Genomic DNA, 25369 nt, shown 5'->3' with positions numbered 1-25369 from the left:
GGGTTGGGGACCATGATGAAGATGAGAGACATAGTGCTGTTCTCCAAAGTCCCGAAGGGGACAAGTATGCCACCTCTACACCTTTCTGGTGATAAGGCAGAGAGTGGGGAGTGTTGTTTAAGTAAGACCTTCTGCTCTCATTGCCATAATTCTGGATTAGGCAGGCGGGGAAAAGGAGAGCCTGTAGACAGAAATCTAGCTTCTCAGTTGAGGGAGGGGGTCTCCTGAACAAAGGAGGCCACCAGCCTCCGGGAGACAGCGAAGGACTCGTAAAAAACGCTCTGAGAATCCAGCTCCTCAAGGTGCCTACTCTGGGCCTCCTCTGCACCTGGGCACTCTCCCACATGATCTGCAGCACACACTCTCATATGTACACCATGCCACACACCTAACTGCATTCACACACATATCCTTCACCCTCCAGGTGCCAGGCTCACATCTGCTGTGAAGGAAATTTGTCTGGAGTCCCAATGGGACCCTGAGGGTGGACATTAACTTACCCAGAGGACTGATTCATTCTTGTTGGTGGATCAGGGATGAAGTGGGTCCAGTAGGGACCCTGCCTCGCCCGCCCCACCTTTCAGTCAGCCCCTTCCCCATTCAGCAGCTGACCCCCTCCCCACTCATACATATTTGTTTCTGCCCTTTGTTTTCCTCCCTGGCCAAATCCCCAAGGCTTCTTTGGTGATTAACCACCTGCTTTAATTAGCTTAGTGGGGAGGAAAGCAGAGGCAGGGCAAGTTCAGGGTGGGAGTCTGGGGGGAATCTCATTTCAGTGGGGACAGGAAGGCTCAGCCCCACAAAAATGCCTAGCACACAGTAAGTCCTATGCAACTGTTTGCTATTTCTATTAATGTGAAAGAGAGTCACCTGGTCCACAAAGCAAAAACTTTCTCCCAAAGAGACCCCATGGTCCCCAGTACCACAGTCTCTGCAATCCAGGTTCCTGGGACAGAAGGACAGGACAAGAGGCAGAAACAGACCACTCTCTAGGACTTTGTCTCTCCAATTCTTCCTCTTTCACTCTTGCTTGGTGGCAGTAGCATCAAATCCCACAATAAGGTTTACTGTTGATCTTATGTTAAATCCCCAGTCCAGGGGGCAAACTTCCCCAACTCCAGGGCCCTCCCGGGTTCCTCAGTCAAGGTTCTCCTTCCCTGGATCTTCTGCCTAGCAAAGGAAAAAAAGCCCTGCAATGTGCCAACTCCGCTCCCCCCGCCCCCACAAACCCACCCCTTCTGAGATCCTCAGCTCAGGTTCCAGCACTCCCATTAGTGTGCAAACTCACTCTTTCCAAGAAACAGTTTAGGGAACTGGGCTAAACAGCTCAGCCCTCAAGGCCCCACATTGCTAAGTCTGTGAAGTCAATTCATCTGTTCCCTTGCCTCTCAGCAGGACTTTACCTTACAAACTAGTTCAGATTTTTGTTTTTCAAGTCACTCCAGAAAAGGACACCTTACCACTGTGGCTCACCCACCCACTGTTATAAAACTCTTTATGGAAGTTCTTCTTAAAGTCTGACCTCGAGCCCTCAAGCTGCAGCGCCATTCCTTCTTCCCTTGGGAAAGATCCAGACACAAAAAGGGTGATATAAAATAAATGCAGAAGATACGGGGTAAAGGGAGAAGGAAAAATTGCATTACACTCCACCTTCCTGAAACTCTAAAAGTGCCTAATTCTCCAAGCCTTAGAAACTTCATTCTCACCGAATTTCCGGAGTCAAACGGGAGTGAATGGTTTTGTGTGTGTGTGTAGGCGGGGAACAGAGTCTCACTGGAATGCAGTGGCAGGATCTAGGCTCACTGCAACCTCCGCCTCCCGGGTTCAACCAATTCTCCTGTCTCAGCCTCCTGAGTAGCTGGGACTACAGGCGCCTGCCACCATGCTCGTCTAGTTTTTGTATTTTTAGTGGAGACGGGGTTTCACCTTATTGGTCAGGCTGGTCTCGAACTCCTGACCTCAGGTGATCCACCTGCCTCTGCCTCCCAAGGTGCTGGGGTTACAGGCGTGAGCCACCGCGCCCGGCCCTGAATAGGTTTTCAGTGGGAGAGGGGTGGAGGAAACAGAGTGGAAATTACGATGAGTGCTAAAGAACAGATCACCCCAAGCTGTATTCACAGCCCAGGCCTGAAGGAAGTCTGGGTTCCCAGTCCATCCTGGTCTCTCCTCCCTCCTTCTGTCACACCCAAAGCTCAAGGCCCTCACCCCAAACGGTTAAGTCACCCCAGGCCTTTAAGACTTTTCCTGCCTCCCCACTCTCCGTCCGACTCCCACTTCTATCCCCCCACTTCTATCCCTCCACTCTGTCAACCTCCGCACCTCATCACTCCACCGCCCTCCCGACCCCCTCCACCGAGCAGAAGGACGTGAACTAACTCACCTCCCAGTCGGTGCCTCTGAGATCTCCGAAACTGGGGGGGGGGGGCGGGGGGCGGACGAGGGGAGATGGCTTGCTGCTTAGGGATGAGGGGACCCCATCCTTTGCCAGGGGGTTGCAGCCCCAGCCTGGCACCCCTTCCTGGCCCCCACAATGCGCAGAGCCCAGCTCTCCCCTCATCGCTGCTGCGGGCTTTGTCTTCTCGGCCGAGAACCTTTCCCCGCGGCCGGGCTCCGGGATCGACTCTGGGAGAGCGGGAGGGGGAAGCGGAGAGGGAGCGCGGCAGGGAGGGGGGAGAGGGGAGCGGGAGAGAAAGCCGCAGTGAGCGAGCGGGGACAGCTCCCCGCCCCCCCCCCTCATTTCCATAAAAAAGCGGGCCCCCAGGACCGGCCGGCGCGGGGAAGGAGCGGGTCCTGGGAGGGGGCGCGCGGCGTTAGCCAGCTTCAAAGCCGCTCCGTTTCCGCATACTACCCCTTCTCCCCGCACCCTCCCCTTACAAAATTAGGGACCTCGACTTCCATCCCACCCCTAGCTTGCCCGGGAGCTGCGAGGAAAGACCGAAGGGCACTATCCTCGGGTCAAGGAATTTGTCCCCGCGCCCCCAAGGGCGGGAAACTACAACTCCCGGCATGCCCCGGGCGCCCCCGGCGCGCCCCCCTCCCGTCAGTTCCATGCTGCTCCATCCAGTTCATTTAAAACAAAAGAGTTTGAGCGCTGGAAGGGGCTGGGCTCTATTGGGGGCCACTGAGCGCCGCTCCCGGACTGGGGCTCGGTGCGGGAGCCTAACGGGGGCGCCTGGACGGCGGGGGCTAGAGACTCCCAGGTCCGAGGCGGGAGGGGTGGGGGCAGAGATCCTGCAGCCCCCCGCCCCCCGTCACCCCCGGAGAGGAGAGGAGATCTGCTTTCTTGGTTTTGCTTCTCTTTCCCCCCACCCCCACCCCGGGGGCTGGGGCGAGGGGAGTCGGGTTACAGGGTGTTTGGGGAGGGGGGCTTAGGGGGAGGGTCTATCTTTCTATCTCGCTTTCTTCCCCCCTCCCCAGTTCTTTGTTCCCCCCTCCCCACACACCCCCTCCTCTCCTCTCCCCTCCCCTCCTCTCTCCTCTTTTCCCTTCCACCACCTCTCTCTCTCTCTCTCCCTCTCTCTCTCCCCCAGCTTTTGTTTCGCCATGCCTAGTCTAGTGGTATCTGGAATAATGGAAAGAAATGGGGGCTTTGGAGAACTAGGATGTTTCGGGGGAAGCGCTAAGGACCGAGGGCTGCTGGAAGACGAGCGCGCCCTTCAGCTGGCTCTCGATCAACTCTGCCTCCTGGGTTTGGGGGAGCCCCATACCCCACGGCAGGCGAGGACAGGGGAGAGAGTGGGAGGGCAGCGCCCCGCGCAGCCAGCCGCCCACAGCCGGCCCGCCGCCGCCGCCCGCAGCGCCCGGCCGCCCGACGGCCCGGCCCACCTTTCGTTGCCCAGCCACCGCCCCAAGGGGCCGGGCGACGCCAAGCTCTGCGCTCTCTACAAAGAGGCCGAGCTGCGCCTGAAGGGCAGCAGCAACACCACGGAGTGTGTTCCGGTGCCCACCTCCGAGCACGTGGCCGAGATCGTGGGCAGGCAAGGTAAGCGGGGCGCCGGGACCACTGAGAGGGACTGTAGTGGGGGCACTCCGTCCCTAGCGCGGAAAGTTCATTTCTTCCCTTCTTGCCCGCCTCCGGCTCTGTCCCTTCCCCACAAAGAGAGACCCGCCCCCTACCCTGATTTCCAAGTGCCACAAAGTTCCCAGCTACCCCTAGTCGGGACGGTTCTCCAGATCTTTCCTCCCCCAGAGCTCTGCCCTTAGACAAAGAAATATCCTCACACTGGAAGAGGGAAAGGGGAGGGGATCGGTCTCCCAATCCAGGGAGGCTGTCCGGAGGGGGTGTCCACTCCTAACCAGAAAAACTGACGGAATGTGCAAAGAGTTACTCAGAAGCCTGTACTCTGATATCTGCTCCTACGTTGGGGAGGGGGCACCCCTGGGGCCCCCAGCCGCCTGGAGTTACAGACTTTGGGGGAGACCTGGCCCTCGAAGCCAGACTGAGTATCTGTCTCTTTGTTGGGCTGAGTGTAGGAATGGAAGGGGGTGTGGCCCAGGGGAGGGTCCCAGCCTGGGAAGAGGCGGTGAGGGGGGCTGCTGAGAGGAGGGGGTCCTGTGGTCACCCACACACCAAAGTTGGACTGTCTCTGGGGTTTTGGAAGGGGTGTCTCCAAGGAAGTGCTACGTCCTGGCTTGGACCTCTCCTCTTCCCTCTCTGGCTTTTGTTCTGGGCTGGCCACGGCCTTGGGCCAGAGGCCTAGAGAGGGGTCTCTGGTAGTGAAAGAGTAGGACAGGGCAGGAGGGGGAATGCTGGGGGGCAAGAAACCTTCACCTGGAAATTTGGTGGAGGGCATGTGTCTGGGTCTGTTGGGAGGGGGTGCAGAATTAATCCAGCGTAGTATGTCTGGTACCACACCCTCTGCTGCTCCAGCATCCCTGGGTGGGTGGGTGGGGGTGTTGGTGAAGGTCCAAATTGAGCAGACGGGATCTTGGGGACCCTTCCCTCTCCTGGCTTCTCCAAGGAGAGTGGGGGGGGGGCGGGATTTGGAAATTGCAAAGAGGCTGGGCTGGGGAGGTGTGGGGTGGGGGAGGAGTGGGGGAGGAGCTGTCCCACAGTGGGGAACAATAGAGGAGCTGCATTCCGGCTGGGAGTGCGGGAGGAGGCCGGCTTCTGGCGGAGGAAAAGGAGAGGCGGGCCAGGGGGGCCCCTACTCCACATCCCACCTCATCCACTGGGAGTGCTGGGGGTTAGGGGGATTTCACCGAGAGATCCAGAATGGAGGAGGGGAAGATGCCACTCCCCTGCACAGCCCTCATTCCCCTGGGGCACTCCATCTCTTGAGATTTCTGATTTAGAAAGTTGGATTTCCTCTTGTCAGAAATTGGGGATCCAAAGCCCTGGAATTGGGTGGGGATGGACATTGCTACCTTTTCTTGGGTGTGGGGGTGGTCTTGGGAGGCCCCGGAATTTAATGGAGTCATTCTTTCCTCTTCTGCCTCCGCATCAGATGGGCTTGTCCCTCATAAAAGTAAGGGGATTTTTTATTCACAAAAGATAAGCCTGCCCCTCAGTCAAGTATATGGAAGTCCTCCCTCTTGTCTAACCTCCCTCCTCCTGCTGCAGTATTAGTGCTCCTCTGTTTGACCTCTAGGAAGGTGAAGCCCAGTAGGACTTCCCTTCAAGAGATGCTTCTTCAAGGTTGCAGAACCCAGGAAAAGACCCACCACCAGTTTTGCACCTCCAGGCCTCTAGCGTTTCTTCTTACTGGGATGTCTTGGCCTGTCCTCCTCACCCCAACCCCAACTGCTAAAGATACTTAGCTCTCATTTAAGTTTTTGGACCCAAAACTTAGAGCCAGAACCCAGGTGCCCATCAAACGATATGTGAGTAGAAATGGTAGGAGAGGGGAGTTCACTGTTTTTCGACCCTCCATACCTCGAAAATAGAACAATCATTTACTGACATTAAAGCAGCAAGGATGTGGGCTGGACAACAGGTAGGACTTCTTAACTGCCAAGAGGTCTGAAGACAAGAGGGAACAAGCAAATTCTCCTTCTTAAGGTCTTTTAAAAGTGAGGGGAGGGGGCAGAGTGTGGTGGCTCACACCTGTAATCCCAGCACTTTGGAGGCCGAGGCGGGTGGATCACCTGAGGTCAGGAGTTCAAGACCAGCCTGGCCAACATGGTGAAACCCCCATCTCTACTAAAAATACAAAAAATTATCCGGGTGTGGTGGCAGGTGCCTGTAATCCCAGCTACTCAGGAGGCTGAGGCAGGAGAATCGCTTGAACCCAGGAGGCGGAGGTTGCAGTGAGCTGAGATCATGTCACTGCACTCCAGCTTGTGTGACAGAGCAAGACTCTGTCTCAAAAAAAAAAAAAAAAAAGTGAGGGGAGGGGCCCCAACCTACTCTCTCTCCCCCACCCCCCAATCTGCCAGCATTGAAGCAGCAGCCATCTGGAGTGGAGGAAGGAGTAAAAAATGAGCTCACCTCAGGTCTCAGGTTGGAGGGTTGGGGCACAGGCAGAAAAGTAGGACCACTTGGTTTCGGTTGCAGAGAAAAAGGTAATAGTGAATTGTGCTCAGAGAAGGGTGTGAGTGGGTCTATATGTGAATGGGGTTGAAAGTCGTGGGTGTGGGTGTGTATAGGAATGTGCTGTTTGTGTGCTGGGGAGGATGGGGATGGACAGTGGGATGTATGAAAGGCCGAAACACGGGGACTTGATGTGTGTATGAAAGAGGTGTATAAAAGTATACATTAGATTTTATCTAAATAAGTATTATTTAGATAAAGGCACATCTCTTAGGTACATGTGTGCGAACTCACACACGTGACATGTGCTTCCCAAAAGGGCATGAGTCTTGGAAGCTCTGTGTGAAGGTAGGAGCAGGAAAGAGGAAGGTAGGTAAGGAGGAGAGGGACTTGTTCAGACCCCAGGTCAGCAGCTTTTAGAAACATTAGCCCTTACTTTTCTCTCTAGCCTTCTCCCTCTTTGTCTCTCTTTGTCTCATTTTTCTTCTTTCTCTTCCTGCCTTTTCCTAACCTCCCGGCTTTAACTCACTCCTACTTCAAAGCAGGAGTGTGGATCCAAAATACCTCTCCCTCACCCTACTCAGCCCCAGCCCAGCTCAGTTCTCTTGCCCCCAGGGTACAAGGGGACAAGAGTGACACGGGGTTGGGCACTGTTCCCTCACACAGAAGTTTCTTTATTTCCATACTCCTCCTTTCCTCCTTGAAATTATGATTCTCAGACCCTTCCCAGTCCCCCACACCCTAATCGCTGCTGCAAACTCACTATGAATTTGAGGCCCACTGAGAGAAACTACTGAGGGGAAGGCATGTGGGGCAGTCATAGAGCAGATAGACTTCAGTGGTCCCTGGGTAGTTTGGAGGACACTTTTAATGATCAAGGGTCACATGAGTAGATTGTGAGATTACTGAGCACATTGGGGTCCTGTGGAAACATCAGGGTCAGTGACAGATGTGGGGGGTGATTAAGTGATTTGGAAGTTTGTGAGTAGCCAGGCATCAGTAGAGAAATTGAAGGAAGAGCAAATGTTGGGGGAAAGGAGTGTAGTTTGTGAATGGATTTGAGTTACCACCTTGTCTGGGAGGGTCAGTGATTATTTGGGGGTTTTGAGGAGTGAATGAATTTGGAGGGCCCTGAATGGAACTCAGGGAAAGTTAGTACATTTTGAAATCTGTGGCTGCTAGAGACATTAGGTACATCTGAGATCTGATAAATGGGTTCTTCCAGTCAGGGTGGACTGTGTGTGCAGCAGTGGGCATTTCAAGGGGTAGACTGAAGGGTTCCTGGGAGGCTAGGTATTTGGGTGAGGATCAGGAATTTATTGGTCCCAGCACAAACCTTGCTGTGTGCGATTCTTTGTCTCCCTCCTTCCCCGCCCTATCCCAGGCTGCAAGATTAAGGCCTTGAGGGCCAAGACCAACACCTACATCAAGACTCCGGTGAGAGGCGAGGAACCAGTGTTCATGGTGACAGGGCGGCGGGAGGACGTGGCCACCGCCCGGCGGGAAATCATCTCAGCAGCGGAGCACTTCTCCATGATCCGTGCCTCCCGCAACAAGTCAGGTGCCGCCTTTGGCGTAGCTCCTGCCCTGCCTGGCCAGGTGACCATCCGTGTGCGGGTGCCCTACCGCGTGGTGGGGCTGGTGGTGGGCCCCAAAGGGGCAACCATCAAGCGCATCCAGCAGCAAACCAACACATACATTATCACACCAAGCCGTGACCGCGACCCCGTGTTCGAGATCACGGGTGCCCCAGGCAACGTGGAGCGTGCGCGCGAGGAGATCGAGACGCACATCGCGGTGCGCACTGGCAAGATCCTCGAGTACAACAATGAAAACGACTTCCTGGCGGGGAGCCCCGACGCTGCACTCGATAGCCGCTACTCCGACGCTTGGCGGGTGCACCCGCCTGGCTGCAAGCCCCTCTCCACCTTCCGGCAGAACAGCCTGGGCTGCATCGGCGAGTGCGGAGTGGACTCTGGCTTTGAGGCCCCACGCCTGGGTGAGCAGGGCGGGGACTTTGGCTACGGCGGGTACCTCTTTCCCGGCTATGGCGTGGGCAAGCAGGATGTGTACTACGGCGTGGCGGAGACTAGCCCCCCGCTGTGGGCGGGCCAGGAGAACGCCACGCCCACCTCCGTGCTCTTCTCCTCGGCCTCCTCCTCCTCCTCCTCTTCCGCCAAGGCCCGCGCTGGGCCCCCGGGCGCACACCGCTCCCCTGCCACTTCCGCGGGACCCGAGCTGGCCGGACTCCCGAGGCGCCCCCCGGGAGAGCCGCTCCAGGGCTTCTCTAAACTTGGTGGAGGCGGCCTGCGGAGCCCCGGCGGCGGGCGGGATTGCATGGTCTGCTTTGAGAGCGAAGTGACTGCTGCCCTTGTGCCCTGCGGACACAACCTGTTCTGCATGGAGTGTGCAGTACGCATCTGCGAGAGGACGGACCCAGAGTGTCCTGTCTGCCACATCACAGCCACGCAAGCCATCCGAATATTCTCCTAAGCCCCGTGCCCCATGCCTCCGGGGCCCACTCCACGGTGCCCACCCTGGACCTGTTTTCCACTAAGGCCTTTTGGAAAGCGGTGATTTGAGGGGCAAGGTGCTTAGAGATACTCGCTCGCTGGGGAAGGGGGGAGGGAGGCAGTGGTGGCTGGAGGGTGGGCCACTTTCAGAGCCTCTGGTCACCCTGTCCTGGAAAGATTGGGAGGGGGCCAGACTGAAAATTTTACTAGAGTTACAACTCTGATACCTCAACACACCCTTAAATCTGGAAGCAGCTAAGAGAAACTTTTGTTTTGCCAGAGGAGAGGTGGCCGCTAAGGCATTCTGACCTAAGGCATTCTGACGCCCTCTGCCCACCTCCCCCGCTGTGTCACTCCACCCCTTCTTACGAGGAGGGGGTGGGTAAAAGGGAGAGGGAGAATTACCACCTGTATCTAGAGGTGCTGTTTCCAATCCCTAAGCCCTCTGGTCCTGACCTCCGACCTCCTAGCATGACCCTTTACCCCCCACCCCACCCCCATATCCTGTTTGTGAAACTGTCATCAGTTTCCAGCGGTGTAAGGGACTTGGAGCCCTATCAGAAGTTGCGTAGATCTTCTAGGGGTTGGGGGAGAGAAGATGTCAATCGTTTCTATGGCTGAAAGGCTCAGAAGCCATCTGTCCCCACAAAGCTGGGCTAGAGGAATCTGGAGAGGGGTGCTCCTCTCTGCCCCTGCCCCTCCCCCCTTCACTCTCTTCCCTTCCTTTGGGATCTCCCCTTTCCTCAATTCTTTCCTTTCCCTCCAGCTCTTTGCTTTGCTTTCTTTTGGTGGCTGTCACTCCCAGCTCTGTTCCTTATCTTTGTCTTTCTTCCCTTCCCCTTGCCCCTGCCCCTTCCAGCCCAGCTTTGGGGACACCATCCTCCTGGGGAGAAGTAGGGGGAGGAATATTTGATTGGTCCCTCCATTCCTCTTCAGGCATCTAGAGGCCCTCTCCCCAACTCCTCCAAAGAAACATCTCAAATTCTTAATGGAATGTATCCCCATTCTCAGTGAAAATGTGAGGAGGGGACTAATACTGGGGTAAAGGGTCAAACCCCTACCTTCATCACCTATGGGCATTATATTTAGGGAGTAGTTCTTGGGCTGGATATTCTGGTTGTGGAAGTGGGGGCGCCAGAGTAGTGTGTCTGCTATTTAAAGGAGCAGGAAAGGGCATGAGGCAGGAGGAGAGACTGGTGGAGGAAAGAGCTGCTCTTCCCATGCAGTGCCCAACTCCCTGCACCCCTCTCAACCTGACCTGAACCTTTATTGAATCCTTATTAGCTTGAATCCTTATTAGCTTGAATCCTCCATGCAAATCATGGAGTCTGTGTCCCACCCGATGTGGTTGAGGAGAAGCCAGGTCTTCAGAGAGGGGTCAGCCTGGGGCAAAGCAGGACTGGGGGGCAGCAGGGCCTATTCTGAGAATCACATATTGTTACAGGCCTTGCACCCCCTTTGCTGCTTCCCTCATGCTCATTTGGGGCTGCCACCAGCTCTCCACCCTCCTGGTTCCGCTGGCCGGGCCAAGAGAGGATGGAGGGATGGGAGTCCCAGGAGATCCTTGTAAATAATGGGGTGGGACTGTTCTGAGTGATCGCCCGAGCACTTAAAGCTCCAGAGTCCCATTCTTCCTGGATGGAGCAGGTGGAGGTGCAGAGGGGATTTCCTCCTCTCCTTCCTCCTGTCGAGAATTAACACCTCTCCACAGCCTTCCCCTCCAGAACACCAGCCAGGGAGGGGAGGGGAAGGAGGTCACAGCCAAGAAAACTGCCCTGTGACAACTTCCCTCCTTCCCGCCTATGTGAGCCATCCTGAGATGTCTGTACAATAGAAACCAAACCAAATGGGCACCCTCGGTTGCCGGGGGCAGGTGGGGAGGGGGGTGGGAAGAAGGGATGTCTGTCTGTCGATCCCCCTCCCCCTCTCCACTCTTTACCCACAAAGGCAGAAGACTGTTACACTAGGGGGCTCAGCAAATTCAATCCCACCCTTACCAACTGAGCCAAACCTAGAAACAAACACAAAACACACATAGTGAGACAAAATAGAGGAGAGAAAGAGAGCATGAGAGGGAGCGAGACAGGCGACCAACACAGAGGAGAGAAAACAAAAATAGCAAAAAAAAAAAAAAAAAGCAGTTCTTTATAATTTAATATTCTATTTTAATAAAGGCGTTTATTACCATATAAATGTAGCAAAGAACCTGGGCTAATATGAAAAAAAAAGACTTTTTATTAGGTAATTTATTATATGAAAAGGATATTTTATTTTATGATAAAGTGATCCTTAAAAAAATAAAAAAACTTTAGAAGGTTTAGAATATATGTAGGGAGAGAAGAAGAAAAAATACATTTGTATTCAGAGTTAAATCTTAAAAAAAAAAAGTGTTTTTAATATATGTTTGGGTTTACGTTGCTTTTTTCCCCCACTTTTTTTTGGGGAGGAATGTCATTTGCTTTTCTTGGGGGAGCATCCCGGGATGAATGGTGGAGAGAGGAGCTGGGGGAACCCGGTCCCTCCTGGGGCCCTTCCAGTAGATTGGATTTCACTCCATGGACTCCTCCTCCCCTCTCCCCCTCCCCCTCAGGGGAGCCGGCAGAGCCAAACAAAGAAAGGGATTAACAAGAAAGGAAGAAGCTGTAGGACTAAGGACTGAGGATCCTGGGGTGTCCCCCACCACTTTCCCCTGCCCTGTTCCAGGGCAAGTGAGGAGGGGAAATCCAGAATTGAGGCCTAGCAGGCCTATAGGAACCCTCAGAGATGTGTGAGATTTAAGAGATCTAGATTTTTTTTTTTAACCAAAAACGAGAAAGAGAAGAAAAAGAGAAACCGAGGGGTTTAAAAGAAAAGAATACTACAAAATAATAATTATTAATAATAATAATTCAAATTTATTTCATATAATCCTAGAGAGAGAAAGAAACAATTACTAGTTACTTAGTAGACAATATTCAGATAGCTTAAAGTTTAGTAGCATTGAGGGCCCCTGGGTCCAGTAGAATGTATACAAGTCGTAAGGAAAAGATAAATAGAGGAGGGAAGTGGCTGAGTCCACCCTGAGTTACCCCATCTTCAGATATCAGGGTTGGAGCAGGTTACTAGCTGAAGATTGGGAGCTTCCAGTCTGCTGGGGTTGATTCTGAGAATCCTTGGATTTTTAAATTGTAGGACAAAGAAATGAGGGGTTCGTTTCCCAGGGTCTTGGAAAGGATGCACACTGATCATCTCAATAAGACGGGCTGGGCTGAGGGCAGCAGAGGAGGCCAAGCACATTCACCTGCACCCCTAGTACCTGGGCAGCCCATACTCCATTGTGGTATGTCCTCCCCTGGGGCTCCCAGCTCAAACCCTCCCATGCATGCTTCCCCCAGGCCTAGCTGAGGAAGTCCTTCTTGAAGTGTGACCTCAGTCCACTTCTCTACAGATTGATTTAAGAGCCTGGGAAGTCATTCCACAAACAGACACACATGCACACACGCTTCTCACCTTCAGAGCTTCAAGAGCACTGAGGGGATCAGTCCCCTACCCCTGTTCCCAACCAGCTTTCCACTTAGCTTTGACCTCCATGGCAGCAGTGGCGGTAACAATCTCAATAATTGTTCTTTAAAGCTGACTGGTTCTTCACCTACTTGCAAAGTGCTTTCTTGTCTCATAAAAGTTAGATTCCAAGAGGGACTTCCCACGGAGTGGAGTGGAGACATTGTCCTTCAAGGCCTGGGAGAAAGGCATCCCCATGGGCACAGAGGCAAGGGAAAGGCACAGGGACTTTGGGTGACCCCAACCCTAACCCTCTGCTCCAGTTCACCTCCATCTATAAGTGTTCAGGTAGTGGTCATCCACTGTGCCCTGGCCTGGGAACACACTGCCCTCCCCACACAAAACTGGGGGACTTGGCTTCTGCATGTGAGAAATCAACATTTTTAAAGCACTTGCTTTCTACCAACCCCAGCTTGCAATCACTGGGCCTTCCCCTCCTATCCAAGGGGGTGGAGAGGCCCCTTGGCTCTCCTTTTGGCAGGAGGAGCCTGCTTCATTCATTACACCAATGACTCTGCCATGCCCCTCCCTGGCCCTAGACCCCAAACACATCTCCCTCTCCCCAGTTTACTCTTCTTGCCCCACCTAGGGACAGATTCCCCCTGCTCTTTTTGTCCTAGAAACCCCGCTAGTTTGGGATGGTAGCGTCTGGGGTGGGGAGGGCTTCCCCTTCCCCACTCGAGGGTGCGGGTGGGGAAGGGTGGGGTGGGTGGAGACAGCCCTGGGGCAGGGAGGATGGTCTCTCCACTGTAGAAAGTAGAGTAGGATTGTGGTCAGACTTAATTTGAGGCATCTAGTGAAGACACATACAAATCCACCAAGGAAAAAGATTTCAAAAGCAAAATAAAAGCGGGAAATAAAACAGACCCAAGAATAGTCAAGTCAAAGTGATGTTGCACAAAATGCAGAGAAACCAAGAAGGGGGAGGGTTAATGTATTAAATGTGCTATTAAGAACTTAATTTTATTAAAAGTACTATTACTTAAGGCTCTGTCTTTGTTCTCAGCATATGAGTCTGTGCCATCCTGGGGTGAGTGGGAGGATCTGGGTGGGGATTGCAGCTTGGGGTTTCCTCTAGTGTGGCTTTGGGCTCCCTACACACCTGTGAGTAGTGGATGTCTCCAGAGTTCCTTGCCACCCTTAAGTTCCCCCTCTTAGCTCTCCATAGCTCTGCTTGAGTCTTCAAGCTCTTAATCCCCTGCCTTTTCTCTCCATTTACTCCCTTCTCTTCTTTGGAGGTGCAGTCAGGCCTTGTTCCACCCTGACCTGAAGAACAGGGGAAGGTGACTGGGTGCAGTGGCTCATGACTGGGTGCAGTGGCTCATGCCTGTAATCCCAGAACTCTGGGAGGCCGAGGTGGATGGATCACTTAAGGCCAGGAGTTCAGGACCAGCCTGGGCAACATAGCGAGACCCTGTCTCTACCAAAACACAAAAAATTAGCTGGGCATGGTAATACGTGCCTATACTCCCAGCTACTCGGAGGCTGAGGCAAGAGAATCACTTGAATCCAGGAGGCGGAAGTTGCAGTGAGCTGAGATCACGCCACTGCACTCCAGCCTGGGCAACAGAGTGAGACTCCGTCTTAAAAAAAAAAAAAAGAACAGGGGAAGGTGAGGCAGAGACAGAGATGCTACCTGGACAGCCATCTCCTAGGCTCTATGGAAAGGGGGCAGAGAGCCAAGAGACAGGGACCCTCCCCATTTACCCCACCAGATTCAATCCATCCCTCCTCTTTGGGATCAGGAAGAAGACTGGATGGGCTGGGCTCGATGGCTCAAGCTTGTAATCCCAGCACTTTAGGAGGCCAAGGCAGGCGGATCATCTGGGATCAGGAGTTTGAGAGCAGCCTGGCCAACATGGCGAAACCCCGTCTCTACTAAAAATACAAAAATTAGCCAAGTGTGGTGGTGGGCACCTGTAATCCCAGATACTCAAGAGGCTGAGGCAGGGAGAACTGCTTGAACCCGAGAGGTGGAGGTTTCAGTGAGCCGAGATTGCACCACTGCACCCCAGCCTGGGCGACAGAGTGAGACTCCATCTCAAAAAAAAAAAAAAGACTGGATGGAGGACTTGGACCTTCCACCTCTCAGGCTTAAAAACCCCTTCCCCAGTACACACCTACAGGACAGGCCCTGACCCCCTCTTCTCCCTTGTATCTCCCGCTGCCTCCTCCCCTTGCCCCTGGCATTGCAGTGACCTCAGTTCTTGGCACCAGGGCCCTCGGCACCAGATGGTGCCCGCCGATGGTTTCCTTTGTCTCGCCTTCCAAATACCCCCTCCCCTCCATGGTCTCCTCCCTCCCCCACCTGCCCTGGGGGTTGGCAGAGGGAAGGGCAGGCACCTCCCATCCCCTTGGCACCATCCCCAGACCACAGAACTCCAGAGGCAGCTGGCCCTGAGGGGCAGTAGGTATTGTGGGGAGGACAGAGGAAGGGGATCAGGGACTCAGAGGAGGGGCCAAAGTTGAAGGGGAGGTGCAGACAAGGAGAAAAGGGAAGAACAGACGGGAGGCAGCAGAATGACCAGGCATTGATATAAAACAGCTTTATTTGAGGGTCCTAGTCTGTGAGGGGTGGACAGATAAAAGAGGTATTGTGATAGGGCATGAAGACCTTAAGACCCTGGGGGTGCTGTGAACAGGGAACAGTCTGATATTTGGAACCAAAGGGCTAGGAAAGGTCCCGGGGCTGAAGTGGGGACAAGAGGCACCAAAAAGCCAGTGGGGGCAGGGTGGTTCTGGCCAAGGTCAGAGGCTGATGCAACAGGCCCTCTTCTCCCCGGGGCCAGGCTCCTGCCCAGCCTGGGCACTGCCCAGAGTGATGGCATTGGTCCGGATGCTGTTCTGTCTCTGCTTGGACACCTTCGCAAAGATCTCTGGGAGGGCAGGGGGCAGTGATCAGGCCAGAAGATTTAGAGCCCATGCTCCCTCCTCCCCCACCCTCCACACATACTGCATGCCCCTTCTGAGCATGGGGGTGGCTACACTTGCTGGAGGTTTTGCAGGAAGGAAATGAAGTGTGGACATTGGGGTCCCTTCTACTTACTTGGGTGGAGAAGGAACCAAGAGTCAGCCCCATGGGGAGTGTGGCCTGTTCCTTCCCTGAGCTCCAGGTTGAGTGGGAGGCACTGGGGAGGGACTGAAGGGGACAGGCAGTGGTGCCAGGACCCACAGAGGAGCTGAGAAATTAGCTGGGGTGAGGCCTGAGTGTCTGCATTCCTACTGCTGCCTGCAGAAGCCACGGGGATGGAATAGGGGTGCAGAATAAAGGTAGGCTCTAACCTTTCAGGACAGTCTCAAAGGCGAGCTCAACATTGGTAGAGTCCAGGGCTGAGGTCTCCAGGAACAGCAGTCCATTGTTTTCTGTCAGGAAGGGAAACACACCGTTAATTGTGGGAGTCAAAGGCAATAATAATAATAGTATTAATGTTTGCTGTATACATTTGCCATGTGCTAAACTCTTGGCATGTAGCAGATCATTTAACTTTTTTTTTTTTTTTTTGAGGCAGAGTCTCTTCTGTCACCCAGGCTGGAGGTGCGGCTTTATCCAGCCTCACGCCCACCTCCCGGTTCAAGCCATTATCCGGGTGCCTCAACTCCTCCCGCAGTAGCTGGGACTACAGGTGCCCGCCACCTCACCGCTAGTTTTTTATATTTTTTTAGTAGAGACGGAGCTCACTGCAGGCCAGGATGGTCTCGGGATCTGACCTGATCTCGCCCATCTCTCGGCCCTCCCAAAGTGCTGGGATTACAGGCTTGAGCCACCGCTACCGCCCATTTAACTTGCAAACAATTTTATGAGGTAGGTTCATTTAGAAAACTGAATCGTCAAGGGGTACTCACGCCTGTAATCCCAGCACTTTGGGAGGCTGGGAGGCGTGGTGGATCACAAGGTCAGGGAGGATTGAGACCATCCTGCTAACACGGTGAAACCCCTTCTCTACAAAAAATACAAAAATTAGCTGGGCGTGGTGGATGGTGCCTGTAGTCCCAGCTACCAGGAGGCTGAGGAGAATGGCGGAACCCAGGAGGTGAGGCTTGCAGTGAGCCCAGATTCCACCACTGCACTCCAGCCTGGGCGACAGAGCCAGACTCCGCCTCAAAAAAAAAAAAAAAAAAAAGAAAAGAAAATTGAATCCAGAAACACAAAGAAAACGATAAGGAACTTTGCCCATGTCCACAATTCTAGTAACCGGGCTTAAGAGCAGATGGGAGGCTGGGCCATGGGACTCCAGAACACCCTTAACCACCATATTGTGCTGCCTCTAAACTCCAGAAGACTCCTGGGAAGTGTATCCTCTCCATAAGATCTTTGAGCATTGCAGGGTAGGGCTGCCTTAAAATCAACTATGGCCGCACAGTGGTCACACCTGTAATCCCAGAATCCTTTGTAGGCTGGCAGGTGGATCACCTGAGGTCAGGAGTTCGAGACTGGGGCCTGGCCAAAATGGTGAAATTTCCACCCTATTGCACACAAAATTAGCCAGGTGTCGTGGGCATGCCTGTAGTCTCAGCTTACTCAGGAGGCCAGGCATGAGAATGACTGAACCCCGGCCGGGCTGTGGCTCAAGCCCAATCCCAGCACTTTGGGAGGCCGAGACGGACGGGATCACAAGGTCAGGAGATCGAGACCATCCTGGGCTAACCCGTGAAACCCCATCGCTACTAAAAAATACAAAACTAGCCGGGCGAGGTGGCGGGCGCCTGTAGTCCCGCAGCGCCTGGAAGGGAGGCAGGAGAATGGCGTGAACCCGGGAGGCGGAGTTTTGCAGTGAGCTGGAGATCCCGCCACTGCACTCCAGCCTGGTGACAGAGCCAGACTCCATCTCAAAAAAAAAAAAAAAAAAGAGAATGACTGAACCCAAGAGGCAGAGTCAAGTAGCCTGAGATCACACCATTGCACTCTAGCCTGGGCAACAGATGGAGACCCGGTCTCAAAAAAAAAAAAAAAAAAAAAAAAAATCAATAAAGACAATCTCAGGGCAAGTGGTGGGACATCATGGGAGACACAGGGTCCCAAAGGGGAAGTGCTGGGAAATGCTGATAAGAGGGGATGAGGTAGAGGACTGTATGGAGGAATGCCAGGCTTGGGGCTCTATGGGTGGGGGCAGGGCCTGGGAGGCTGCAAGGGGAAGGTGGGGTAAGCCTGGAGGAGTCAGCCTGGGTAGTGGCAGGCTCTCACCAGCGAACATTCGGGCCTCCTCAGTGGGCACTTCCCGGGCCTGGCTGAGGTCACTCTTGTTACCCACGAGCATGACGACGATCGTGGCTTCAGCATGGTCATAGAGCTCCTTCAGCCATCGCTCTACCACAGCATAGGTCTGGTGCTTGGTTAGGTCAAACACCAGGAGGGCCCCCACTGCACCACGATAGTACCTGGGTGGGAATGAGAAGGATGGACAGAGATACGATCAGGGGCATTGGACCCAGCATCAGAGCAGAGCCATCAAGCTGGAACACCCGGGATCAGAGTACTAGAGATCAGGAAATACAGAAACTTGAGGCCAGGGGCCCAAAACCCAACAGAGCAGCCCAAGGCTCCTCTGCCTTCCAGGGACACTAGTCTTGGAGCCTCTAAAATTTCACCTCCCTCGGCCGGGCATGATGGCTCACGCCTGTAATCCCAGCACTTTGGGAGGCCGAGGCGGGTGGATCACCTGAGGTCAGGAGTTTGAGACTAGCCTAACCAACATGGAGAAACCCCATCTCTACTAAAAATACAAAAATTAGCCGGGCATGGTGGTGCACGCTTGTAATCCCAGCTACTCGGGAGGCTGAGGCAGGAGAATTGCTTGAATCCAGGAGGCGGAGGTTGCGGTGAGCTGAGATCTCTCCATTGCACTCTAGCCTGGGCAACAAGAGTGAAAATTTGTCTCAACTGACTGACTACATAAAAAAGTTTCACCTCCCTGCTCTAAAATCTCCATTGGCTCCCTCATAGCCAGCCCCTCTACTTTCTCAGGTCCTCCTCCTGATTTTAGCCCCTACTCTTCACCAATGCACATCTGGGCTTTTGCCAACTCTGCCATCTTCAAGATCTTCCTCACATGGCTCCTCAACAGTGGCCTCTTCTCTCCTGTGGCCATCTTTCTAGGATTAGCTGAATGCCTACCTCTTGCAGCAGTCCCTGGCCAGACCATTCAAGGCATCACTGCAAGCATCCAGTCTCCCTCTTGGAGTTGGATGGGATGTCTTCAGACTAGTGATGTCTAACTCCCAATTTATTGATGAGTCCACTGAGGCTCATGAGAGATCAGGTAACGAGAAGCGTGTGTAACTAAAGCCCCTGACTCTTGCTTCCTGCCCCCTGGCAAACAGACCCCATTTCACATGCTTAGGCCTCACACTGACTGAAAGACACTTTTTTTTTTTTTTTTTGAGACCGAGTCTCACTTTTGTCGCCAGACTGGAATGCAATGGCACGATCTCGGCTCACTGCAACATCCACCTCCCAGGTTTGAGTGATTCTCCTGTCTCAGCCTCCCGAGTGGTTGGGATTACAGTCACCTACCACCACACCTGACTAATTTTTGTATTTTTAGTAGAGATGGGGGTTTCACTATGTTGGCCAGGCTGGTCTCGAACTCCTAACCTTGTGATCTGCCCGCCTCAGCCTCCCAAAGTGCTGGAATTACAGGTGTGAGCTGCCGTGCTCAGCTGACACTTTTTTCTTGAGACACAGTATCGCTTTGTCACCCAGGGTGGAGTGCAGTGGGGCGATTTCGGCTCACTGCAACTTCCACCTCCCAGGTTCAAGCCATCCTCCCGCCTTAGCTTCCCAAGTATCTGGGACTACGGGTACGCACCACCAAGCCCAGCTAATTTTTTATATTTTTGGTAGAGACAGGATTTCGCCATGTTGCCCAGGCTGGTCTCGAATTCATGAGCTCAAGCAATCCACCCACCTTGGCCTCCCAAAGTGCTGGGATTACAGGCGTGAGCCAACACACCCGGCCTAAGAGTCACTTTGGATGTGGTGTGAGGAGGCCTAACCTCCTATGTGTCCTCTGAGTCTTCATAAAATGCAGATGGCAGGTTCAGCTTTTGGCCATCTGTGGTTAGATGAAAGTTGCCAAGTGCAGAGCATTGTGCGGAAGTGAGGGGGCGCTCTCGATCCGTGCAGCTTGCCCCCATCCCAGTTCCACCCTGATTTCACCTTGCTTGTATTTATACAGAAATTAATTAATTATAGCACTTTACTCTTGTGGTACTTTAAGGGTTACATAAAATGCCAAATGTAAAGTGCCTTGTCCCTTCCTGGGCACATAGCAAAGGCTTAGTAAGTGGCAATGATTCCTGCTTTTAGTAGTACTAGTCAGTGTTACTATATCCTGGCTTTTGCTGGTTCTGTTTACAGTACCTTTTATCTTCTGTGATCTCCACCCCCACCACCCAGAGCCCACTGCTGAGCCCTCTTGCCTCCTCCACCCCAACTTCTCCTCCAGAAGTGTTCCTTGACTTCCCCAGAACTCCCACTACCCAGCAGCCCCCCAGGCCCGGGCTCACGCCGAGGTGATGGCTCGGTACCGCTCCAGGCCAGCTGTGTCCCAGATCTGAGCCTTGACAGCAGCGGTGCCCAACATCACAGTGCGGGTGGAGAACTCAACCCCGATGGTGGTGCGGCTGTCGTGGCTGAACTCATTGCGCGTGAATCGGGAGAGTAGATTGGTCTTCCCCACACCTGATTCGCCGATCAGCACCACTGAAGGAGTGGAGAGATAAGGGCTGAGCATGGGGTAGAGCAGCTCCAAGCCCACCTGAGCTTGCAGGGTCTGCCCAGCAGAAAAAGGGAACTGAGCTCAGAAAAAAGATTAGGGAATGGAATCTCCTGTGAGACTGGAGTCTGCAACTCAGCATAGTGCATCTGTCCCGGTGGGCAGAAAAGCCAAGAGTTTAAAACAAAGGGGCTTGACGGGTTATAGCCTGGTCTGTTGAGATATGGTTGCAGAGTCAGCCTGCATCTCTAGTGAGGGGGTGACATCTGTGGGCTGTTTATGAGTGTCATGCGGAGACATTACTGTTGTGTGTGAATATGGACAGGGATGGTTGGAGGTCGGGGGGTGCACAGTTCTGGACTAGGACTAGGAGTATGAGAACATTGTGCTTGTCTCTATATGTATGAGCCGGGAGGACAAGTGGGAGGTTTGGTGTGTGTGTTTGCATAATGAACAGAGGTGTGAATCGAAGTGTGGGTAAGGAGAAAGTTTGGCAGTTGACACATCTGTGGGTGAAAGGAAGGCATGTGTGCTCATGTGTGTGTAAGAAGTTAGGTTCCAGTTGTCCCTAAGGAGGGGCAGTCCCGCATGGTTAAGAGCATGGGACTGGGTGTTAGACCAGCTATGTGTCCTTCAGCAAGTTATTTAACCTCTCTGAGCTGTCCTTTTCATGTGAAAAATGGGGAAGACATTAGTATCTACCTTAAGGGTTGTTGTAGGAAGTAAGTGAGATGTTGCCCAGGATATAGTAAGTGTAAAAATCATGACTGGTACGATTGTTCTTAGCAGGCCAGAGTTTTTGCCTTTGGGTTTTCAGAGACAAAGGATTCACCGGAGGGGCCATGAAGACCCTTTAGCCTGGTGGGCAGCATCCAGGGCCCAGTCTTACCCACTGTGGATGAGCTGGGGGCTGGGGTAGAGTGTAGGGGGCTGATGTAAGTATAGCCCACAAATTGCACTGGCACTGAGCTGAGCACACAGAATTAGAGGAGGCCACCCGGAGTGGTTCTGGAAAGGCAGGCTGGCACCCAAGGACTGGGAGCCACATACTGTGGGCTCTGGTCCCTGCTCAGCTTCTAACTAACTGTGTGACCTTGAACAAGTGACTCACCTTTTCTCAGTCTGTTTCCTTGCTTATATAACCTATAAAGGCCTCCTCCAACTTTAAAAGTTTCTTGGCTGGGTGTGGAGGTTCACACCTGTAATCTCAGCACTTTGGGAGGCCAAGGCAGGAGGATCTCTTGAGCCCACGAGTTTGAGACCAGCCTGGGTAACATGGTGAAACCCCATCTCTACAAAAAATACAAAAATTAGCCAGGCATGGTGGCATGTGCCTGTAGTCTCAGCTACTTGGGAGGCTGAGGTGGGAGGATTGCTTGAGCCCGGGGGGTGGAGGTTGCAGTGAGCCAAGTTTGTGCCACTGCACTCCAGCCTGGGTGACAGAATGAAACCCCGACTCAAAAAAAGAAAGAAAGACAGAAAAAAAAAATTAGCCAAGTGCGGTGGCAAGTGCATGTAGTCCCAGCTACTCAAGAGGCTGAGGTGGAAGGATTGTTTGAGCCCTGTAGGTTGTGGCTACAATGAGCTGTGATGGCATCACTGCACTCCAGCCTGGGTGACAGTGAAATTGTGTCTCAAAAAATAAAAATAAAAAAATGTATATCTAAACATTCCTTATTTGTGTAAGACAGTATGGAAAAGCTGGAAGTAATATTGGATATGCGTTGGTAAGAGGATGTGTGTGTGTGTGTATGTGTGTGTGTGTTCCTGCCTCTCCCCTACTGGGCACATCCCCATCCCATCCCTCTCAGTGGGTGGGCTCTCAGCCCTAGCTTCATACCCCAAAGGTGCTTAGGGCAAGGGCATTGAAGTCAGACTTTGTGGCCTTTTGTAAACTACTTTGCCTCTAAGCCTCAGTTGTAAAGTGGAGATACTAATGGTTCATGTTTACAGTGTACTGAATGCTTACTATGTGCCAGGCAGTGTCCTTAAAAGCTTTACACATATTACCTCATTTAATCCTCATAACAATGCCATGAATCCCATTACTATTTTCCCTGTTTTTACAGACAAGGCGCTTTGGAGGTCAAATGACTTGCCCAAGATAACAGGGCTCCTGTTGTAAACACAGAGATGTGCTGGCCAGATTAGCCTTCAAGGAAGGACTTGCCCCCAAGCTGCAGGGAGTGCAGGCTGCAGACAGGCTCCAACTGTCAGCTCCTTCAGCATCTGCCTCTGGTGCAGACAGCGGCCTCACTGGAAGTCATGCCTTTTCTGGGCAGCCTACACCCAGTGCTCAAGCAAGGTGAGGCAATCACAGAGCTCCCTGCCGTTGACCCAGGTTTTGTCGAGCCTGTGTTGCTGTTTAACTTCTCCCTCTGCCCAATTATGTTTCCTCTCCCTTCCTTTCACAGGTGCTGATTCATAAAAAAACATTGAGCTGGGCGCGGTGGCTCATGCCTGTAATCCCAGCACTTTGGGAGGCCTAGGAGGGCGGATCACAAGGTCAAGAGATTGAGACCATCCTGGCCAACATGATGAAACCCCATCTCTACTAAAAATACAAAAATTAGCTGGGCGTGGTGGTGCACACTTGTAGTCCTAGCTACTCAGGAGGCTGAGGCAGGAGAATCCCTTGAACCCAAGAAGCGAAGGTTGCAGGGAGGTGGAGGTTACAGTGAGCAGAGATCACTCCACTGCACTCCAGCCTGGGCAACAGAGTGAGACTACGTCTCAAAAAACAAACAAACAAACATTGAACACCCCAACTTCTCAGCGTCTGCTTCTAGGGACCCCAACCCTCAATACTTTTTTTTTTTTAAAAGACAGAGTCTTGCTCTGTTGCCCAGGCTGCAGTGCAGTGGCACAATCTCGGCTCACTGCAACCTCCGCCTCCTGGGTTCAAGCAATTCTCCTGTCTCAGCCTCCCGAGTAGCTGGGATTATGGGCACGTGCCACCACACTCAGATAATTTTTTAATTTTTAGTAGAGACAGGGTTTCCCCATGTTGGCCAGGCTGGTCTGGAACTCCAGACCTTAAGTGATCCTGCCGCCTCAGCCTCCCAAAGTGCTAGGATTACAAGCGTAAGCCACCGCACCCGGCTGACCAACCCGCAATACTTGTAAGTGGCAGGGCTGAGATCTGAACCCAGTCTGGCTCCTGACCATGTTACACTGCCCCTCAAAATAAAAGATGACTTTTGGGGATTGTTATGGTATGAATGAGGTAGTGGCTGGTATATAGTAAATGCTCAATAAATGGTAGTTCCTCATATTATTGCCCCAGACTATTGCTAACCCTTTCCTTCCTGAAAAAGATGCCAGTAGTACAGGTTCCCCAGATCCAGGGCGGGTGCTGGAGTGAGAGTCCCAGCTCAAGGGAGGGCCGGGCTGAGGTTGGGAGTGGCAGCGGGGTAGGGTGGCTGTAGAGTCCACCCTGCCCTAAAGGAAGTATGAAGGTGGGGCTGGGAAACAGCAAAGGGACCAAAAACAGGGGCTAGAAAGATACATGCTTGCTTCCAGGGACAGCCAAGTTGAGCCCAGTGCCTGGTATGCAGATCCAGTGAGTCGGCCAAGGGACAGGCAGACGAGGCTACAACCCTAGGACTCCTCTGGATTCTATCAGACTCTGTGGCAAATTCATGATATTTTCTGTCTTCCCTATGTATTTATTGCCCCACCCTATAATGGGATAGGTCTCTCCTTTCTCTCCTTCCCTGTACACCTGCCCAGAAAAGATGACTTTCTTCCTCTTGTCTGCTGGTTTCCCTTTCTTCTCAAGAGAGAAGTCCTGGCCAGGTGCGGTGGTTCATGCCTGTAATCCTAGCACTTTGGGAGGCCAAGGCGGGCAGATCATGAGGTCAGGAGTTCCAGACTGGCCAAAATGGTGAAACCCTGTCTCTACTAAAAATACAAAAATAAGCTGGGCATGGTGGCAGGCGCCTGTATTCCCAGCTACTTGGGAGGCTGAGGCAGAAATCGCTTGAACCTGGGAGGCGGAGGTTGCAGTGAGCCGAGATCATGCCACTGCACTCCAGCCTGGGGGACAGAGCAAGACTCCATCTCAAAAAGAAAAAAAAAAGAGGGAAGTCCTTTCTGAAGTCTGACCTCCATCTCTTGTGCTGCCCTGGCTGACACTAGGGATTTGGGTTTCTATTAGGAACGGGGCAGAGGAGCCTAACTCAGCACTCTTAAGGAGGGATCAACGTCATTATTCACCAAGTAGAGCATACTCAGAAGCTCCCTGATTTTTGCCCCTGCAACCAGGCCCTCCCCCACTCCCTACAGCTTTCTTTCTGAAGGAATGAGGAGTCCCAGGATGGGGCCCTCTCTGGCTCTATCAATCTCTTTCTGGGTCTCTCAGGCTTCCTCTTGCTTCAGGGAACCCAACTCACCCTTGAAGACAAAGTTATAATCTTCCTCAGTTCCATTCCCCATCTTGGCTCCGCATGGAGGGTGCAGGTGTCTTCAGGGGTAGAGATGACAAGTCTGTGTTGGCTCAATACCCTCAACCCTCAGCTCTCAAAAGATCTGGTCCTGCCCCTCCTCTCATTAGGGGTAAGGGGACTTCTGCAGCCAGAGGGATAGGGGGCCAACTCAAGGTTAGGCAGGGCCGAGGGAGGATTAGCTCTGGCAGGTGGGGGTGCTGTAAGGAAGCTGAGAGGACGGAAGCTGAGAACAGGAAGAGCAGGGTGGCTGGAGACCTGGGGCCCAGGTGGGTGGAGAGACGATGACGTCAGACAGGTTCGACAGGTTGGGTGTCTGCTGTCAGCCTGGCCTCCCGCAAGCTGGAGAACCAGCTCCAGCGGGGTTGGGGGGAAGCTAAAAAGGGACAGGACCTTCAGAGACAGGACCTTCAGAGACAGCCCACTGAGGGCTGAGTGTGCATTGCTGGGCTTCTGGAATCTGTGGTGAGGGCAAGTCCTCCAGCTAATGAGCAAGAAATAGCCCCTTAGAAATCTACTTGAGGCCAGGCACGGTGGCTCACGCCTGTAATCCCAGCACTTTGGGAGGCCGAGGCGGGCGGATCACCTGAGGTCGAGAGTTCGAGACCAGCCTGACCAACATGGAGAAACCCCGTCTCTACTAAAAAAATACAAAATTAGCTGGGCGTGGTGGCACATGGCTAT

The 25369-nt window shown here is 53.2% G+C and overlaps 2 protein-coding genes and 1 long non-coding RNA gene across 4 annotated transcripts; 1 reads left to right on the top strand and 2 right to left on the bottom strand.

Moving 5' to 3' along the window:
* Positions 1-680: 680 nt before the first annotated feature.
* Positions 681-2969, bottom strand: LOC116269780. Its single transcript, XR_004177585.1, has 2 exons — positions 2381-2969; positions 681-1170 (listed from the first exon to the last, which is right to left on the bottom strand). It is a non-coding gene; the product is annotated as an uncharacterized LOC116269780 (long non-coding RNA).
* A 107-nt stretch (positions 2970-3076) lies between these two features.
* On the top strand, positions 3077-13511 carry MEX3A (mex-3 RNA binding family member A). The gene is made up of 2 exons (XM_017947836.3): positions 3077-3982; positions 7857-13511. The coding sequence occupies exons 1-2, from the start codon at positions 3544-3546 to the stop codon at positions 8963-8965; spliced, it is 1548 nt and encodes a 515-aa protein (XP_017803325.3). The 5' UTR covers positions 3077-3543; the 3' UTR covers positions 8966-13511.
* RAB25 (RAB25, member RAS oncogene family) lies at positions 9028-25229 on the bottom strand. 2 transcript variants are annotated; one of them, XM_009183278.4, is made up of 5 exons: positions 24635-25229; positions 20032-20227; positions 17708-17901; positions 15808-15888; positions 9028-12702 (listed from the first exon to the last, which is right to left on the bottom strand). In XM_009183278.4, the coding sequence occupies exons 1-5, from the start codon at positions 24675-24677 to the stop codon at positions 12647-12649; spliced, it is 570 nt and encodes a 189-aa protein (XP_009181542.2). In that variant the 5' UTR covers positions 24678-25229; the 3' UTR covers positions 9028-12646. The 2 variants fall into 2 exon arrangements, with proteins under 2 accessions (XP_009181542.2, XP_003892855.1); XM_003892806.4 differs by lacking the exon at positions 9028-12702 and adding an exon at positions 15047-15401 and having other exon boundaries at positions 24635-25220.
* Between the last annotated feature and the right edge of the window lie 140 nt (positions 25230-25369).

The sequence above is a fragment of the Papio anubis genome, chromosome 1 (assembly GCF_008728515.1).
Source record: "Papio anubis isolate 15944 chromosome 1, Panubis1.0, whole genome shotgun sequence".
NCBI classification, from domain to species: Eukaryota; Metazoa; Chordata; class Mammalia; order Primates; family Cercopithecidae; genus Papio; species Papio anubis.
This window is presented reverse-complemented; position numbering and strand designations above follow the sequence as displayed.